The sequence below is a fragment of the Coregonus clupeaformis genome, chromosome 31, assembly GCF_020615455.1.
Source record: "Coregonus clupeaformis isolate EN_2021a chromosome 31, ASM2061545v1, whole genome shotgun sequence".
Classification (NCBI taxonomy): domain Eukaryota; kingdom Metazoa; phylum Chordata; class Actinopteri; order Salmoniformes; family Salmonidae; genus Coregonus; species Coregonus clupeaformis.
In genome coordinates this window covers 46,092,070-46,112,047 of record NC_059222.1, presented here as the reverse complement: position 1 = coordinate 46,112,047, position 19,978 = coordinate 46,092,070, and the positions used below count along the sequence as shown (strand labels likewise).

Below are 19,978 nucleotides of genomic sequence, written 5' to 3'. Positions count from 1 at the left end.
CAATTAACGTATGATGCTATTTCATCTCAGAGGGTAAATAGACTTACAGCTGAGATAATAGGAGCAGGCTTAGCAGATCTGCTGCAGGTTGAGCTGTATGCAGAGGGGTGTGTGTGTGTGTGTGTGTGTGTGTGTTCTGACTGGAGGGTGTAGAGGATGTGGTGGTAGTAGGAACCAAACGTGTCATCTACTCCTCCTGGCCTCACACACACACACACACACACACAGCACTGAGGTGGATGAGCAGGAAGCGTAGCTCAATGTAGAAAGGACCTGTGATGACTTCAAATCAAATATTTGTCACATGCGCCGAATACAACAGATATAGACTTTACCGTGAAATGCTTACTTACAAGCCCTTTCCCAACAAATCAGAGTTAAAAAGCAAGAGAAATTAGTAAAAAAAATACAAAAGGAAATAGTAACACAATAAAATAACAATAATGAGGCTACAGTGGGGGAAAAAAGTATTTAGTCAGCCACCAATTGTTCAAGTTCTCCCACTTAAAAAGATGAGAGAGGCCTGTAATTTTCATCATAGGTACACGTCAACTATGACAGACAAAATGAGAAAAAAATCCAGAAAATCACATTGTAGGATTTGTAATGAATTTATTTGCAAATTATGGTGGAAAATAAGTATTTGGTCAATAACAAAAGTTTCTCAATACTTTGTTATATACCCTTTGTTGGCAATGACACAGGTCAAACGTTTTCTGTAAGTCTTCACAAGGTTTTCACACATTGTTGCTGGTATTTTGGCCCATTCCTCCATGCAGATCTCCTCTAGAGCAGTGATGTTTTGGGGCTGTCGCTGGGCAACACGGACTTTCAACTCCCTCCAAAGATTTTCTATGGGGTTGAGATCTGGAGACTGGCTAGGCCACTCCAGGACCTTGAAATGCTTCTTACGAAGCCACTCCGTCGATGCCCGGGCGGTGTGTTTGGGATCATTGTCATGCTGAAAGACCCAGCCACGTTTCATCTTCAATGCCCTTGCTGATGGAAGGAGGTTTTCACTCAAAATCTCACGATACATGGCCCCATTCATTCTTTCCTTTACACGGATCAGTCGTCCTGGTCCCTTTGCAGAAAAACAGCCCCAAAGCATGATGTTTCCACCCCCATGCTTCACAGTAGGTGTGGTGTTCTTTGGATGCAACTCAGCATTCTTTGTCCTCCAAACACGACGAGTTGAGTTTTTACCAAAAAGTTACATTTTGGTTTCATCTGACCATATGACATTCTCCCAATCCTCTTCTGGATCATCCAAATGCACTCTAGCAAACTTCAGACGGGCCTGGACATGTACTGGCTTAAGCAGGGGGACACGTCTAGCACTGCAGGATTTGAGTCCCTGGCGGCGTAGTGTGTTACTGATGTTAGGCTTTGTTACTTTGGTCCCAGCTCTCTGCAGGTCATTCACTAGGTCCCCCGTGTGGTTCTGGGATTTTTGCTCACCGTTCTTGTGATCATTTTGACCCCACGGGGTGAGATCTTGCGTGGAGCCCCAGATCGAGGGGAGATTATCAGTGGTCTTGTATGTCTTCCATTTCCTAATAATTGCTCCCACAGTTGATTTCTTCAAACCAAGCTGCTTACCTATTGCAGATTCAGTCTTCCCAGCCTGGTGCAGGTCTACAATTTTGTTTCTGGTGTCCTTTGACAGCTCTTTGGTCTTGGCCATAGTGGAGTTTGGAGTGTGACTGTTTGAGGTTGTGGACAGGTGTCTTTTATACTGATAACAAGTTCAAACAGGTGCCATTAATACAGGTAACGAGTGGAGGACAGAGGAGCCTCTTAAAGAAGAAGTTACAGGTCTGTGAGAGCCAGAAATCGTGCATGTTTGTAGGTGACCAAATACTTATTTTCCACCATCATTTGCAAATAAATTCATTAAAAATCCTACAATGTGATTTTCTGGAGAAAAAAATGCTCAATTTGTCTGTCATAGTTGACGTGTACCTATGATGAAAATTACAGGCCTCTCTCATCTTTTTAAGTGGGAGAACTTGCACAATTGGTGGCTGACTAAATACTTTTTCCCCCCACTATATATAAAAGGAGTACCAGTACCCCTGTAGTATTATAATAATGAGACTATATACAAGGAGTACCAGTACCCCTGTAGTATTATAATAATGAGACTATATACAAGGAGTACCAGTACCCCTGTAGTATTATAATAATGAGACTATATACAAGGAGTACCGGTACCCTGTAGTATTATAATAATGAGACTATATACAAGGAGTACCGGTACCGAGTCAATGTGCAGGGGTACGAGGTAGTTGAAGTAATTGAGGTAATATGTACATGTAGGTGACTAGTCAATCAGGATAGATAATAAACAGAGTAGCAGCCAGCAGCGTATGTGGAGAGTGTGAAAGAGTTTGAAAGTGTGTCTATGTGTGAGTGTGGCGTCAATATGCATGCATGTGTGTGTGTGTTGGTGTGTTGGAGGGTCAGTGTAGTGTGTGAGCATGTGGGGAGCCAGTGCAAGAAAGTCAGTGCAAATAAATAGTCAGGGTAGCCATTTGATTAACTGTTCAGCAGCCTTATGGCTTGGGGGGTAGAAGCTGTTAAGGAGCCTTTTGGTCCCAGACTTGGTGCTCCAGTACCGCTTGCCGTGCGGTAGCAGAGAGAACAGTCTATGACTTGGGTGACTGGAGTCTTTTGACCATTTTTAGGGCCTTCCTCTGACACCGACTGGTATAGAGGTCCTGGATGGCAGGGAGTTCGACTCTAGTGATGTACTGGGCCGTACGCACTACCCTCTGTAGCGCCTTGCGGTTGGATGCAGAGCAGTTGCCATACCAGGCGGTGATGCAGCCAGTCAGGATGCTCTCAATGGTGCAGCTGTAGAACTTTTTGAGGATCTGAGGGCCCGTACGAAATCTTTTCAACCTCCTCCCTATATGTTGTCTCGTCGTTGTCGGTGATCAGGCTTACCACCGTCGTGTCGTCGGCAATCTTAATGATGGTGTTGGAGTCATGTGCGGCCACGCAGTCATGGGTGAGTACAGGAGTGTTTACTGTCGAGTGTTTACATCATGATATGAACATTACATTGAGTGCTGCTTTACTGTCACACCGGTTCCTTTCTTCTTCCTTCTCCTGCTGCTGGAGGCTACAGGCCAAGGCTCTGATCTGCTGCTGGAGGCTACAGGCCAAGGCTCTGATCTGCTGCTGCTGGAGGCTACAGGCCAAGGCTCTGATCTGCTGCTGGAGGCTACAGGCCAAGGGCCAATCTGCTGCTGGAGGCTACAGGCCAAGGCTCTGATCTGCTGCTGGAGGCTCCAGGCCAAGGGCCAATCTGCTGCTGGAGGCTCCAGGCCAAGGCTCTGATCTGCTGCTGCTGCTGGAGGCTACAGGCCAAGGCTCTGATCTGTTGCTGGAGACTACAGGCCAAGGCTCTGATCTGTTGCTGGAGGCTACAGGCCAAGGCTCTGATCTGCTGCTGGAGGCTACAGGCCAAGGGCCAATCTGCTGCTGGAGGCTACAGGCCAAGGGCCAATCTGCTGCTGGAGGCTACAGGCCAAGGGCCAATCTGCTGCTGGAGGCTACAGGCCAAGGCTCTGATCTGCTGCTGCTGCTGGAGGCTACAGGCCAAGGGCCAATCTGCTGCTGGAGGCTACAGGCCAAGGCTCTGATCTGCTGCTGCTGCTGGAGGCTACAGGCCAGGGGCCAATCTGCTGCTGGAGGCTACAGGCCAGGGGCCAATCTGCTGCTGGAGGCTACAGGCCAAGGCTCTGATCTGCTGCTGGAGGCTACAGGCCAAGGGCCAATCTGCTGCTGGAGGCTACAGGCCAAGGGCCAATCTGCTGCTGGAGGCTACAGGCCAAGGCTCTGATCTGCTGCTGCTGCTGGAGGCTACAGGCCAAGGGCCAATCTGCTGCTGGAGGCTACAGGCCAAGGCTCTGATCTGCTGCTGCTGGAGGCTACAGGCCAAGGCTCTGATCTGCTGCTGCTGGAGGCTACAGGCCAAGGCTCTGATCTGCTGCTGCTGGAGGCTACAGGCCAAGGCTCTGATCTGCTGCTGCTGGAGGCTACAGGCCAAGGCTCTGATCTGCTGCTGGAGGCTACAGGCCAAGGCTCTGATCTGTTGCTGCTGCTGGAGGCTACAGGCCAAGGCTCTGATCAGTTGCTGCTGGAGGCTACAGGCCAAGGCTCTGATCTGCTGCTGCTGGAGGCTACAGGCCAAGGCTCTGATCAGTTGCTGCTGGAGGCTACAGGCCAAGGCTCTGATCTGCTGCTGGAGGCTACAGGCCAAGGCTCTGATCTGCTGCTGCTGCTGGAGGCTACAGGCCAAGGGCCAATCTGCTGCTGGAGGCTACAGGCCAAGGCTCTGATCTGCTGCTGCTGGAGGCCACAGGCCAAGGCTCTGATCTGCTGCTGGAGGCTACAGGCCAAGGCTCTGATCTGCTGCTGGAGGCTACAGGCCAAGGCTCTGATCTGCTGCTGGAGGCCACAGGCCAAGGCTCTGATCAGTTGCTGGAGGCCACAGGCCAAGGCTCTGATCTGCTGCTGGAGGCCACAGGCCAAGGCTGTGATGTTCTTGCAATACCATCATGAATGAGAAACAACGTCTTTCTGGAGAATGTGAACCACCATATCTTGTAGAAGATGAATACTGAGACTGAGTATTTCATTTAAAAGCAGTGGAAGAGGCATTTCTCCAGTATTCGTCCTCTGCAGTCATTATCCATTTTTTTATGAATTCAAAGCGTACTTCCTTCAGCCTGAAATTTGGCATCATCTGTTTTAACACATCTTCATGTGTTATAACTTTTAGTGAGATAATGCAAATAAGGCTAGACTAAATGTTTCCAGATCATTTTTACATGTTTCCTAAAATAGAGAATCAAATAGTTTGGTGGTCCATGTTATCACCATTGTAAAACAATAGGGGATATCAGAGAGGAAATGCTTCGTTTTCAGATGATTTCAAAATCACCTACTTTAAGCAACATTTAATTTGAATAAAAGTGCTTAATATGGTGTGTGTGTTGTTTCATGGTGTGTGTGTGTGTGTGTGTGTGTGTTTGTACAGTTCATCGGAAGAATAATCGCATGTGGAAAATGTCTGACCCCCCTGCAATTAATATTTTTTTTTATCTGGCCCCCAAAAGAATATAGCTGAATAACCCTGCCCTAGTGTGTACTAACACTTTATATTAATATGCTGTTATACCGAGGTAGTAACACTGTCATTACATTAATAACTACCTTTATTAACATGTTGTTAGTTACACAGTTATTTTAATGACTGTTCTCATTAAGCTCTGAAGCGCTCATGGAAAGGGGACTCGGTACACTGAGGCCTGCATGTCAAACCAAGACTGCCTCCGATATCCATTTCTCTACAGAAGAGAAAAGTTGCAGGAGTAGAAGTGAGAAGTGAGAGAATGGATGAGCACATGTTCCATGACGGGACAGAGCAGCATTCTCTCCACGAAGCGAAGCCGTTTTACCAGTCAAAACCAGACAGATCAGGGTAATGTCACCTGTCTAAGTTCTGACATCCTGCCCTGGCCAATATCCCCCATGTCCAACCAACATCCTTCTATAATTTAACACAATGACTCCCTTCCTCCATCTCTCCCTCCCTCCTTCCTTTTTCCACACAGGGACTCTCAGTTCATTCTCCCCAGTGGCACAGCACTGACACCTGTGTTTATAGTGTACTCTTGTCTACAACCTAGACAGAACTATGCAAAGACCCCTCCTCCAGACTAGAACATAAATAAAGTTCCGGACAGGGAGAAGGCTGACAGAGCACAAGGTTCTGCTTCACAGCCCCAAAGTAGAACAGAAGATCAATACACGTAGAGTGTTTTGATTTAAAACCGGGGATAGAATAGAGCAGAGCAGAGCTGTTTATATCCATATCAATACATGGCTCTGGAATAGACGGAGGGCAACACGCTGAGAATACAACTATGAATTAAATAAAATAGAAAATAGACAGGGTGACCGAGTCAGACACCAGACTGGCAGGATGTCTCTAGTGTAATGTCCCCTGAGACAAAGAGGTTGGAAATAAAACATGTTCTAAGTATGTCAGATAATGTAGACTAGAACATTAAAAACACTCAATCTCTAATCATCCACTCAAAGCTAGTGTTGCGCCACCTAGTGGCAAAACAACCATTGCACTACCTTGGCTTGGACATAAAAACATAAATTCCAAAATGCTTGAGGAATTGATGAGGGTAGATAAATGAGTGAAGATATTAGGGCTGAGGCCATTTAGTCGACTGGTCGATTGTTTTGGTCGAACGAGATTTCTTTTAAAAAATCGACCAGTCGCAATTGTATTATTTTTTCTCATGTTGCACAAGAGACCTGTCTGATTCGCTCGTGTCTCAGTGGACTAATCCATTGCGGAGGCATGGCACAGTCCATCACTCTAAGACATGTGATACTGAAATGGTATATGGTTATATTATGTAAAAAATAATGGTGCAAAACCAATAAATCCAATATTATTTTATAACAAATGCGCTTTCTCCCTCATTGGATACGGTCTCTGAAACATAATCTTTAGTGCGCCGTAGAATTGGCGCCTTTCCCCATGTTGCTATGTGCATAATAGCAACGTTAACCAGCACATTAGGATTGAGAACCATGCGGCGGGGGCAGCAGCAGTAGAGATGAGGAAACAGCCCTTGCCTTAAGCCTAATTGTCTAAGAAAATTGAGGAGAGAGGAAACCAACTTAATTAGGTCTATAATCAATAGCCTAACTGTTAAGGCTTTGTTTAGCAGCCTTGTATAACCACCATCGAGCTGTAGGCCTAAGAGTGCGTACTGTTTAGTCTTAATACCGTAACTTACTTAGGCCTACAGTGCCTTTGGAAAGTATTCAGACCCCTTGACTTATTCCACATTTTGTTACGTTACAGCCTTATTCTAAAATTGATTAAATTGTTTTTCCTCATCAATCTACACACAATACCCCATAATGACAAAGAAAAAATATGTTTTAGACATTTTTGCTAATTTATTAAAAATAAAAAAACAGAAATATCACATTTACATAAGTATTCAGACCCTTTACTCAATACTTTGTTTAAGCACATTTGGCCGTGATTACAGCCTTGAGTCTTCTTGGGTATGACGCTACAAGCTTGGCACACCTGTATTTGGGGAGTTTCTCCCATTCTTCTCTGCAGATACTCTCAAGCTCTGTCAGGTTGGATGGGGAGCGTTGCTGCACAGCTATTTTCAGGTCTCTCCAGAGATGTTAGATCGGGTTCAAGTCCGGGCTCTGGCTGGGCCACTCAAGGACATTCAGAGACTTGTCCCGAAGCCACTCCTGCGATGTGTTGGCTGTGTGCTTAGGGTCATTGTCCTGTTGGAAGGTGAACCTTCGCCCTAGTCTGAGGTCCTGAGCGCTCTGGAGCAGGTTTTCATTAAGGATCTCTCTGTACTTTGCTTCGTTCATCTTTCCCTCGATCCTGACTAGTCTCCAAGTCCCTGCCGCTGAAAAACATCCCCACAGCATGATGCTGCCACCACCACCATGCTTCACCGTAGGGATGGTGCCAGGGTTCCTCCAGACGTGATGCTTGGCTTTCAGGCCAGTTCAATCTTGGTTTCATCAGACCAGAGAATCCTGTTTCTCATGGTCTGAGAGTCTTTAGGTGCATTTAGGTGCCAAGCGGGCTGTCATGTGCCTTTTACTGAGGAGTTGCTTCCGTCTGGCCACTCTACCATAAAGGCCTGATTGGTGGAGTGCTGCAGAGATGGTTGTCCTTCGGGAAGGTTCTCCCATCTCCACAGAGGAACTCTGGAGCTCTGTCAGAGTGACCATCGGGTTTTTCGTCCACCTCCCTGACCAAGTCCCTTCTCCCTCGAATGATCTAGGAAGTCTTGGTGGTTCCAAACTTCTTCCATTTAAGAACAATTGAGGCCACTGTGTTCTTGGGGACCTTCATTGCTGCAGAAATGTTTTGGTACCCTTCCCAAGATCTTAGTCTTGACACGATCCTGTCTCTGAGCTCTTCGGACAATTCCTTCGACCTCATGGCTTGGTTTTTGCTCTGACATGCACTGTCAACTGTGGAAACGTATATAGACAGGTGTGTGCCTTTCCAAATCATGTCCAATCAATTGAATTTACCACAGGTGGACTCCAATCAAGTTGTAGAAACATCTCAAGGATGATCAATGGAAACAGGATACACTTGAGCTCAATTTCGAGTCTCATAGCAAAGGGTCTGAATACTTATGTAAATAAGGTATTTCTGTTTTTTATTTTTAATAGATTTGCAAAGATTTCTAAAAACCTGTTTTTGCATTGTCATTATGGGGTATTGTGTGTAGATTACTGAAGATTATTATTGTTTTATTCAATTTTATAATAAGGCTGTAACGTAACAAAATGTGGAAAACGTCAAGGGGTCTGAATACTTTCCGAAGGCACTGTATATTTCAATATATAGGCTACTCTATCAATCATTCATTCATGCCATCACACAGCATATGAGACATTCATGCTTTGAAATGCAATCAAGCATTTTAGTTTTTAAAAAATTATAACAAAAAGGGAGCTTTGAATAATTTGCCTAAACAATAATTAAACTGCAATTCACGAATGCATGCAACTGTTTATAGTCTGATCTAATAAAGGCTTTATATATTTATTGTTTTCCGTTAGAACAGACTCTATGGTAAACGCATTTATTTAGTGTTGTTCCAAATGGCCAGAAAAAATTATAATATTGTAATCTAACAGCAACTGTTTGGCACACATAATACACAACACTTGCGCCTATACCCTCCTTTTTCTTGATCTCCAGTAGTTTCCAAAACTAAGTCAAATGTCTTCCACAGATCTGACTTCCCCTTTCCCTCCTGAGCAACCAGTAAACATTCGCCCACTTCGAGTTTCTATTTCACGTCCTCCACATCCATTTTGCTGTCACGTGTTACTGTGTTCGGAGTTTGTTATAACCAGTTTATTGATGTGATTATGATAGGCTATAGGTCAGGTCCTATTGGTCACACGCATGCGATGCTTACATGTTTCATGTAAAGAGAGCAAAGGTTGAGGGAATAGAGAATGTTTTTCCAAATTAGAGATTTCGGAAACATAACTTTTCAGTCACTTGCTGTGCTGGTTTTGCCTTTTGGCCAACAGGCTGCCTAATTATGATCCCCAATCAGAGACAACGAGCGACAGCTGTCTCTGATTGGGAATCATACTTAGGCAGCCTGTTGGCATGCGTTAGTTGTGGGATATTGTTCCGTGTATAGGTTTGTTGTGTGTTCCACCTTAGGACTTCACGTTTCGTTTGTTTATTGTTTTGTCGTGTGTTTATCAGTTTAATAAACACGTACGCATTTCACGCTGCACCTTGGTCTGACCCGTCCTTGAACGAACATGACAGAAGATCCCACCAAACACGGACCAAGCAGCGTGCCCAGGAGGACCGAACACCCTGGACACAGGTGGGGAAGATTTGGTCGTGGGAGGAGATATTTGCGGGAAAAGGACCCTGGGCGAAGAAGGAAGCCCAGGCAGGAGAGGAGCAACGGCAACACAGAAGCCGGCCGAGGAGGAAGGCCGAGAAGCAGCCCCAATAAAAAAAATGTGGGGGGCTAAAGGGGTGGTCAGGGAGCGAGAGAGAAGAGCCCCGACCACTGCACCCGGTGGGTTTCCAGATTGATTCCCTACGACCATGGGAAGAAGAGTGGGAACAGTATTATACTGAGGAGTCAGAGGATGACGACGACGATGAGTTTCTGTTCCCTAACTCGTGGGGGCTCCCGGAGGAGTCCTCACTGGAGGAGAAGTGCCGAGAGAGAGAAGGATCGGATCTGCAGGGTAAGAGAGGAGGCCACCATATTACGGGGGCTGATAGATAGAATAGAGCGGGAGAGCTCCATTCAAGAGGAGGCACTGCAGGAGGCTCGTAGGGAAAAGGAGGAAGTAGAGGCACGGAGAGAGGAGCTTGTTAGGCAGCATAAGGAGCGGGGGTTAATAAAGGAACCTAGGTATGCGGAGATACGCACTGTATCGCCAGTGCGCATGCACAGCCCAGTGCGTTCTGTGCCAGCGCCCCGCACGTGTCGTGCGAAAGTGGGCAGCCAGCCAGGACGGGTTGCGCCAGCTCTCCGCTCCAGACCTCCAGTCCGCCTCCACAGTCCGGCCCGGCCCGTTCCTGCTCTCCGCACCAAGCCAGTGGTGCGTGTTCCCAGTCCGGCCCGGCCCGTTCCTCGCACCAGGCCAGTGGTGCGTGTTCCCAGTCCGGCCCGGCCCGTTCCTGCTCCTCGCACCAGGCCAGTGGTGCGTGTTCCCAGTCCGGCCCGGTCCGTTCCTGCTCCTCGCACCAGGCCAGTGGTGCGTGTCCCCAGTCCGGCCCGTTCCAGCTCCCCGCACCAAGCCAGTGGTGCGTGTCGCCAGTCCAGTCCGGCCCGGCCCGTTCCTGCTCCCCGCACCAAGCCAGTGGTGCGTGTCGCCAGTCCGGCCCGGCCCGTACCTGCTCCCCGCACCAAGCCAGTGGTGCGTGTCGCCAGTCCGGCCCAGCCCGTTCCTGCTCCTCGCACCAAGCCAGTGGTGCGTGTCGCCAGTCCGCCCAGCCCTGCCTGCTCCCCGCACCAGCCAGTGGTGCGTGTCGCCAGTCCGGCCCGGCCCGTTCTGCTCTCGCACCAAGCCAGTGGTGCGTGTTCCTAGTCCGGTCCGGCCCGTGCCTGCTCCTCGCACCAGACCAGTGGTGCGTGTGTCCAGTCCGGCACGGCCCGTGCCCGTTCCAGCTGCTCCACTCCGGAGCCAGAGCAGTCCACTCCACCGGTGCCTGATCCAGCTCCGGTCAGCTGCTCCACTCCGGAGCCAGAGCAGTCCGCTCCACCGGTGCATGATCCAGCTCCGGTCAGCTGCTCCACTCGAGCCAGCATCTCACGGCCTGATCAGCTCCGGTCAGCTGCTCCACTCCGGAGCCAGAGCAGTCCGCTCCACCGGTGTCTAGTCCAGCTCCGGTCAGCGGTTCCAGTCCAGACGTCAGCCCCTCTCCAGGTTCGGGGTCTCACACACCAGGGTCCAGACAGGGCTTGGAGTATCGTGGGAGGAAGGAGAGGGGAAGCAGCGCGCTGAGGTCCAGACCAGACCAGGGGTGCAATAGGGAGGCGGGGAGTATGTGGTCGTCACGCCCGGAGCCGGATCCGCCTCCGAGGCGGAATGCCCATACGGCCCCTACCCTGTTATGTAAAGGTCTCCAGGCTTAAAAATCCTTCTTTAACCGGTCTCCTCCACTTCAACTTAACTAAGGCGACGTCAATAATGGATCATAGCTTTCGCCTGGTCAGTCTATGTCATGGAAAGAGTAGGTGTTCCTAATGTTTTGTGCACTCAGTGTATTGGGCATAGGGTGTCATTAGGGATGCAGCCTGGAGAATAGTCTCTTGATTACCAACAAGAGCCCTGTAGTAGTTGGTCAGGTCCAACTCGGCTTGCCTTTTGTTTTGTCTGGGGCGGCAGGTAGCTTAGTGGTTAAGAGCGTTGTGCCAGTAACCGAAAGGTCGCTGGTTCTAATCCCCGAGCCGACTAGGTGAAAAATCTGCCAATGTGCCCTTGAGCAAGGCACTTAACCCTAATTGCTCTGGATAAGAGCATCTGCTAAATTACTAAAATGTAAATGTAGAGCTGGACAGCTTGTAGTCCTAAAACCTGGATATGAGTAACCTCTGGTTCGTTCAGCCATCCCTATGGGAAACATTTATGGGGAAAGAAAAGGGTTTTGGAATAAACGCTGAAATTAAAGTTTTGAGGTTAACACAGGTTTAGGAGATTTTATACGTTTTGTTCTATGAGATAATATCAGTCAGTTAACATGACCTTTATGAATTATGAAGCCTTTATGTGCTTTATGTGCTTTTAGTGCTTTTTATTACATTCATTTTTATAAATTCACTAAAAGTGACGTTAGCTGATGAGGATTATCTCATAGAACAAAATGTATAAAATCTCCTAAACCTGCGTTTACCACAGACCTTATGTTCGGCGTTAATCCAAAAACGCCATTCATTTTCCCAAAGGCTTTGTCCAACGAACCATGGCGGAGTTAGTGCCTACAAAAAGACGCCATTTCTATTTCTCTCTATGTGGATCCTTTATTTTGGATTGAGGCAAGGGGGGGGGAGCAGGGCGGAGTTAACAACAGTTTCGATATGTTCTCATGGCTTGATTGATCTTCATATTTGAGTTTGACAAGATTAAAAATGTATATGTATAGACTAGTTTCTGTGTATATGCAGAGTAACGGACATGAAGCAAGATCTTGCTTTATTTGACGTGCCTAATTGGAGAGCTTGGCAAATCACTGTATTAGGTTTAAATGGGGGTTTTAAAAGGACATCAAACGTAAAGGACATTTAATTACCGTCCAAATCACTGCTCGATTTGCAAAAACTTAAGTCTACCTAACTAATAGCGGATCGATCGAAAAATACTGAACTGTTGTATTTGTAGTACAGTAACGGACCTAAGAGGTGTGAAACACCTGAACAGGTCAACTGAAAGTGTAAAAGCGCCAATAATCATTTAGTCTACCAAAGAGTTATCATTTGAATATTACACACCTATTAGCAAATGAACATCGGCCCCATCCGTAGCACATGAATTCCACCCTCCATGGGAAATGAATGATAGATTGGCACTTCAAACAAGTTTACTTGAACAATTTAAACAATTTCACGGCTGCATCAAACATGACTGGTTCGACATACAATAGCCTATCGCTGGAGACTGGAGGAGGCATGGAGGTGGGTCAAGACAAGCCAACCACATGCCACTAACTGCAACTTTATACCACATTTGATTTTGTTTGATGCAATGTTGCAACGTAGTCATGCACTGACCGCGCATACCGACATCATCACACACACTTCACATTAGGCTAACATATCCACATAAACACAAACTAGCATACCGACGATTTCACAGTTTAGCCTACCAATGTGCGCGTGGACACGGGAAATGAAAGAGGAGAACCGTAAAATGTACTCACCATTTCACTCGGAAGAAACGTGTCTTCTCCAGAAATTACTCATTAGTCGGATGTTTAAATAAACCAAGGAACAGTGATGTAAAGCAGCGGTTTGTGATTTATTTAGGGATAGTTTCTTCCACGTACTTGTCTTTACCTATACGGCCCTTTCTTGCAGATTTTCAGAGGAAAGGATTTCCACTATCTGAATAAAAGAAGGGGAGGAGCATGCGCACTAAGTGGAAGGGTTTTTGTCCATTGAGCGTTCCATCCACTGTTCCTTTCACTCGGAGACGCAGAGCGCAATATTTCTAATAGTCTATAATAAAACTCCAAAAGGCAGCACATCACTGAAAACACATAATTTGATTTGTCCACACAGGCCTATTGATATCATGTTATTTATGGTATTACAATAACATTGCGCCTCGAGCCTATTGAAAGTCCACTTGCCTAAACTGAAGAGAAAGAGAAATGACCTAATGTTTTTCCTTTTAGATCATAATGAATAAGATTATATAGACAGATCCTAGATCTGCACTCCTAACTGTGAGATGCTTTGTGGACACACCCCAGATATACTATGAAAAACATATGTGAGAAAGTCTATATAGGCTTATGTCCATAGAATTCGTAATCTATTGTCATAACCAGCTAGCTCTTCGTTACAGAGAGCAGAATGTACAGGTTTATCAAACTAAAACCCTTAACCCTAATCTATAGCCTAACTGATTGATTGGAATGAATATATTTCATATGGAAAGTGAACGTAGCTGAAGGCTAATAAAGAAGGTGACTTTTTAAATAACTATTGATGAGAAAGGTGGTCCTCTGTGGTCCTCTGTGGTCCTCTGTATCTCTGCTGGTAGAGCACGGCGCTTGTAACGCCAAGGTAGTGGGTTCGATTCCCGGGACCACCCATACACACACAAAAAAACGCATGACTGTAAGTCGCTTTGGATAAAAGCGTCTGCTAAATGGCATATTATTTTTATTATTATTATAAAGGTGCTATAGGGAGTTTGTGCTCACTGGTCGTTCTAAATACACGTCACCCAGTCATTGGCTTGGGCAACTCATTAACAAGTCAATGGATGATGACCTGTCTTGTCACAAGCCTTGAAGACGCATGTCAATTTCCTTTAATGTTCGCGGCTACTTGTTAAATATGCATGGGAGTGGGATAGGTATAAAAGCCAAGCTTATCTCAACCCAGAGAGGAATCTGTCATCCAATTTGACTCAACCAGCATGCATTCTTTCGGCGCTCTAGGTGTAGCGCTTCATGCCTCTCTGCTCATACTGCTGGCTCAAGGAATTCACAAATCTAGAGATGGAGTTTATCACGGCGTATCACGACGTTTTGCTGTAGACCACCGTTCACCTGGATACCATCACCTGGCACCGACGTATATGATGCACCTTTACCGGAATTACAAGTCAAATCTCACTCGGCCTATAGATGTAATGGAGCAGACCACCGCAAAACAAGCAGACACAGTCAAGAGTGTGATGGCAAAAAGTAAGATTTTTTTTTAAAGTATACCTTCAGCCTATAGGCATATTTATTCATTCGTTTAGTTGGGCATATAGGCTACATTCTTGAAATATAGCCTATGCTGCCATGACTGAATTTAGTGTAACAGGTGATAATAATAAAACATATTCTGTTCAGAGCCTTTTATAATAGTGTGTGGCCTATTGCCTAGCCTACTCCAAGCCTAGTAAATTAAACTTTGTTTTGAGCAATTTTATTGCATTATTTTCATTCTTCAAAAAAGTTAGATCATTTTCTTGCCATGGTTGCGCACCACAGTGGCTGTCAAATCCCTGCGCCAGACGATCTCAAAGCGCTCCAATCCACATTCATTTGCCGGCTGAATAACCGTACAGGGATCAGCGTGTGAAAAGGCTGGTTTTCAGCCTAATTCTCAAAGCAAACCTCTTTTTTCTTTAAATGGGGCGATGTTGATTAGAAATGTTGCCAGACATCCCTATTCAAATCGTTTGTTAACTCAAATCAACAAGTCCCCCAAGTCCCCTCAGTTCTTTTCACACTTCCCTTGATTAGATTAGAGTGGTGGCCTAGACCCACATCTCGGGCCAGGGCGGGATTTTAACAACATGTAGCCTACACGTTCCACGGACCGCTCCGCCGGTGGCTCGGCTCCCCAACACCACTGAATCTAATTTAACATCACTGCTAGGTGTCATAGTTGTTACCTATTTGTTTGAATGGAGGATATGCGGAAGCCGAGCTAAGGACGTGTTAAATGATTGGTTTCGATCCGGTGTTTACTTTGAGTGGATTAGGCCTAGCCTCGTCCTCCTGCCGTTGTCCCTTAATCTTCATACTTTTTATTTCCCCAGCCATCAGATCAGACTTAGTGTTCGAAACTGACTGAGCAAAACAGACCCATCTCATCTAGGCTAAACGAATGTAGATGTTTTGGTACAGTACCTTTAATCAACAAATAGACTATCAATAGCAACAATACAATTACATTAGGACAATAGTACAATAGTGTTTAATCTTCTTGATGAATTTTGTACCACACCTCAATGCCTTGTTCTTCTTTGCATCACAATTCATGTCCTAATTCACACATGTTGATGTTGACCCCAGCCGATGGTAGATTAATCCACAAACTAGTTGCCTAGTTGCATTGAAGTAAAGTTTCTATTTGTAAACATGCTCAAACATGCTTTGCCTAGTTCTAAAATTGTATTTCTTTAAAAATATTAAAACAATATTGTTTTTAGAATACAAGCATGACTCATTCTGACTACTTAGATGTAAACCAGAACCAATATGCTAAATACTCTGCCTGAATTGCTGTCCAGGATTGAATAGAACATGTGTATTCCTCCTAAATTAACAGTTTATTCATGAGCTCTATGGTTGTTTAAGAGCTATTTTTTATAAGTATAAATGTATTATAATCTCTTTTACCCTTAGTAGTAAAAGGGTTTGAAAAAGATGGGTGACATAAAAACAAATCTTTTGATTATATAACTACTTAACGTTGTATGGTGGTTCAGATGGATAACTTGGATGTATGCTTGTCTAAAGACGTATATGTGAGGACATAGTTGACATGAGAGACCTGACCAGATGATAATGTTCAGAGAAGAACTAGTCAGTACAAATTCTGAACAATCTGTTTTTTCTTCTTCTTTACAATAGGTTTGTCTCACAGACACCGACGCTGGACTGCAACCTTTGACCTAACCACCTTATTGGCCGACGACCAGATCCAAGCTGCGGAGCTCAGGTTCAGGTTTCCCCGAGCGACGAGGGCTTTCAACATTACCGTGGAGATCTACCATCACCACGACTACCCGTGCAGGCAGACACAGGGGATCTGCCAGGAACACCAGCTGGTGGGATATCTCTCTGTCTCCTCTGTGATCACCTCCTCTCAGCACTGGAAGGTTTACAACCTCACTGGTCCACTGTTGAACTGGCTCGGCCAGAAACAGGTCTCCAGGAGCTCAAGGAAGAGGAGATCACCAAACAAGACAAAGAGAGATGTGTTCTTCCCCAACCCTGTCCAGTTGGCTGGGTCTGAAACACAGCAGAACCCTGTCCAGTTGGCTGGGTCTGAAACACAGCAGAACCCTGTCCAGTTGGCTGGGTCTAAAACACAGCAGAACCCTGTCCAGTTGGCTGGGTCTAGAACACAGCAGAGTCAGCGTGTGAGCGACAGAGCCTTGCTGGTTGTCTTCTCTCATACAGGGTCAGAGGAGGGCTCCCAGGCCAAGGCTAGCCTCCTCCACACGGCCGAACAGTCCAAGTTCCTGTCCACCACCGAGCCCAAGAAGGTCCGCAGGCCGAAGAGACACAGGACAAAAAGGGGCCACTCAGGCCAGAGGGATCCACCGGCCATGAGAGGTCCAGAGGTGTCCAGCAGAAACAATGAGATTGACCCGTCGCTCTGTCGAAGAGTTGATATGCATGTAGACTTCAATCAGATAGGCTGGGGGTCCTGGATCGTCTTCCCAAAGAAGTATAATGCCTATCGATGTGAGGGGATCTGTCCAAGTCCTCTGGGAGAAGACTTGAACCCAACAAATCATGCTTACATGCAGGTAAGTTTCAATGTGTTTCTACGGGATTTTCCAAAACGTGTCAAATAATATACTGTTTTCAAATGTATATTTACATTTACGTCATTTAGCAAACGCTCTTATCCAGAGCGACTTACAAATTGGTGCATTCAACTTACAGTGAGGGAAAAAAGTATTTGATCCCCTGCTGATTTTGTACGTTTGCCCACTGACAAAGACATAATCAGTCTATAATTTTATTTTATTTGAACAGTGAGAGACAGAATAATAACAAAAAAAATCCAGAAAAACGCATGTAAAAAATGTTATAAATTGATTTGCATTTTAATGAGGGAAATAAGTATTTGACCCCTCTGCAAAACATGACTTAGTACTTGGTGGCAAAACCCTTGTTGGCAATCACAGAGGTCAGACGTTTCTTGTAGTTGGCCACCAGGTTTGCACACATCTCAGGAGGGATTTTGTTCCACTCCTCTTTGCAGATCTTCTCCAAGTCATTAAGGTTTCGAGGCTGACGTTTGGCAACTCGGTTTCGAGGCTGACGTTTGGCAACTCGAACCTTCAGCTCCCTCCACAGATTTTCTATGGGATTAAGGTCTGGAGACTGGCTAGGCCACTCCAGGACCTTAATGTGCTTCTTCTTGAGCCACTCCTTTGTTGCCTTGGCCGTGTGTTTTGGGTCATTGTCATGCTGGAATACCCATCCACGACCCATTTTCAATGCCCTGGCTGAGGGAAGGAGGTTCTCACACAAGATTTGACGGTACATGGCCCCGTCCATCGTCCCTTTGATGCGGTGAAGTTATCCTGTCCGCTTAGCAGAAAAACACCCCCAAAGCAATAATGTTTCCACCTCCATGTTTGACGGTGGGGGTGGTGTTCTTGGGGTCATAGGCAGCATTCCTCCTCCTCAAAACACGGCGAGTTGAGTTGATGCCAAAGAGCTCGATTTTGGTCTCATCTGACCACAACACTTTCACCCAGATCTCCTCTGAATCATTCAGATGTTCATTGGCAAACTTCAGATGGCCCTGTATATGTGCTTTCTTGAGCAGGGGGACCTTGCGGGCGCTGCAGGATTTCAGTCCTTGACGGCGTAGTGTATTACCAATTGTTTTCTTGGTGACTATGGTCCCAGCTGCCTTGAGATCATTGACAAGATCCTCCTGTGTAGTTCTGGGCTGATTCCTCACCGTTCTCATGATCATTGCAACTCCACGAGGTGAGATCTTGCATGGAGCCCCAGGCCAAGGGAGATTGACAGTTCTTTTGTGTTTCTTCCATTTGCGAATAATCGCACCAACTGTTGTCACCTTCTCACCAAGCTGCTTGGCGATGGTCTTGTAGCCCATTCCAGCCTTGTGTAAGTCTACAATCTTGTCCCTGACATCCTTGGAGAGCTCTTTGGTCTTGGCCATGGTGGAGAGTTTGGAATCTGATTGATTGATTGCTTCTGTGGACAGGTGTCTTTTATACAGGTAACAAACTGAGATTAGGAGCACTCCCTTTAAGAGTGTGCTAATCTCAGTTTGTTACCTGTATAAAAGACACCTGGGAGCCAGAAATCTTTCTGATTGAGAGGGGGTCAAATAGATATTTCCCTCATTAAAATGAAAATCAATTAATCAATTTTTTTACATTCGTTTTTCTGGATTTTTTTGTTGTTATTCTGTCTCTCACTGTTCAAATAAACCTACCGTTAAAATTATAGACTGATCATTTCTTTGTCAGTGGGCAAACATACAAAATCAGCAGGGGATCAAATACTTTTTTCCCTCACTGTAAGATAGCCAGTGGGACAAGCACTTTATTTTTTATGGGGGGGTGGGTTAGGGGTAGAAGGATTACTTTTATACTATTGCAGGTATTCCTTAAAGAGGTAGGGTTTCAAGTGTCTCCGGAAGGTGGTCAGTGACTCCGCTGTCCTGGCGTCGTGGGGGAGCTTGTTCCACCATTGGGGTGCCAGAGAAGCGAATAGCAGCGAATAGCTTAACTGTACAAAGCTCATTGATTATTTGACCATTTCTAGATACTATGGCAATGCTTCATACCTATTTGAAGTTGTTTGGACATTTTTGCTCACAGATTGCTTCTTGTCTCTTTTTTCCTCCAGAGTCTACTAAAACACTACCAGCCTGAGCGGCTTCCCTCTGCGTGTTGCGCCCCCACCAAGACGAGTCCTCTGAGCATGCTGTATTATGAGAATGGAGAAATGCTGCTTCGCCATCACGAGGACATGACTGTGGATGAATGTGGCTGCCTGTAGCCCCGTCACAGGCTTTTACCTTTACCTTCAGTAAAGAAACGATGTGAGCAAAGCCTGGGCGTCTTCTCACGACTGCTTGAGAAGAGACTAGGCTACCGCTCATCTCCTTTTGGACACACAACTGAGGGTTCCGGAACTTTAGAGTGGAATTTCACTGACAGAATTGATATCCAAGAGTCTGTATCAGATGGTTGAAAACAATAAGAAAACACTTTGTGTAAGCTCTTTGATTATTGTGACTTGTGCACTCCTCAAGCGGTATGGCAGATGTCCTGTATGTTTAGAAAGCCTGTATATGTACAGGATGGATTTTCTCTCCGAATGTGACTGCTTTGGATTTTAGGAATCAGTAAGAAGACCTGCCATTTCATTAGAAGTCATAGGAAATGGTGATGTTATTCACTATTCAAGCACTATTTACACTATAGTAGACACCTACTGGGTGTAACGGAACAGGTACATTATATTTATTGTAAATAATACTAAAATAAAGTTTGGGTATTTATGTTAATTTATTGCTCTCTCTGTTTTAGGAGGATTTCATAATTAATACAGTCGTCGTCAAACGTTTTGAGAATGACACAAATACTAATTTTCACAAAGTCTGCTGCCTCAGTTTTGATGATGGAAATTTGCATATACTCCAGAATG

The 19,978-nt window shown here is 45.7% G+C and overlaps 2 protein-coding genes across 2 annotated transcripts in view; one reads left to right on the top strand and one right to left on the bottom strand.

The window, feature by feature from the left end:
- pald1a (phosphatase domain containing paladin 1a) overlaps positions 1-13,201 on the bottom strand; it is a 155,178-nt gene extending 141,977 nt beyond the window's left edge. Inside the window, exon 1 of the mRNA XM_045209907.1 lies at positions 13,013-13,201. The gene's annotated coding sequence lies outside the window, so the exon portion shown is untranslated. The remainder of the gene's footprint in view (positions 1-13,012) is intronic.
- A 1,040-nt stretch (positions 13,202-14,241) lies between these two features.
- On the top strand, positions 14,242-19,774 carry ndr2 (nodal-related 2). The gene is made up of 4 exons (XM_041904225.2): positions 14,242-14,512; positions 16,178-16,556; positions 16,671-17,082; positions 19,175-19,774. Exons 1-4 carry the CDS (start codon positions 14,242-14,244, stop codon positions 19,325-19,327), a joined length of 1,215 nt encoding a protein of 404 aa, XP_041760159.2. The 3' UTR covers positions 19,328-19,774.
- The last annotated feature ends 204 nt before the right edge of the window (positions 19,775-19,978 follow it).

Coding starts and splice junctions, on each gene's coding strand:
- ndr2 (XM_041904225.2), top strand. CDS start 14,242: ATGCATTCTTTCGGCGCTCTAGGTGTAGCGCTTCATGCCTCTCTGCTC. Junction 16,557..16,670: donor AACCCTGTCCAGTTGGCTGG/GTCTGAAACACA, acceptor GGCTGGGTCTAG/AACACAGCAGAGTCAGCGTG. Junction 17,083..19,174: donor CAAATCATGCTTACATGCAG/GTAAGTTTCAAT, acceptor TTTTTCCTCCAG/AGTCTACTAAAACACTACCA.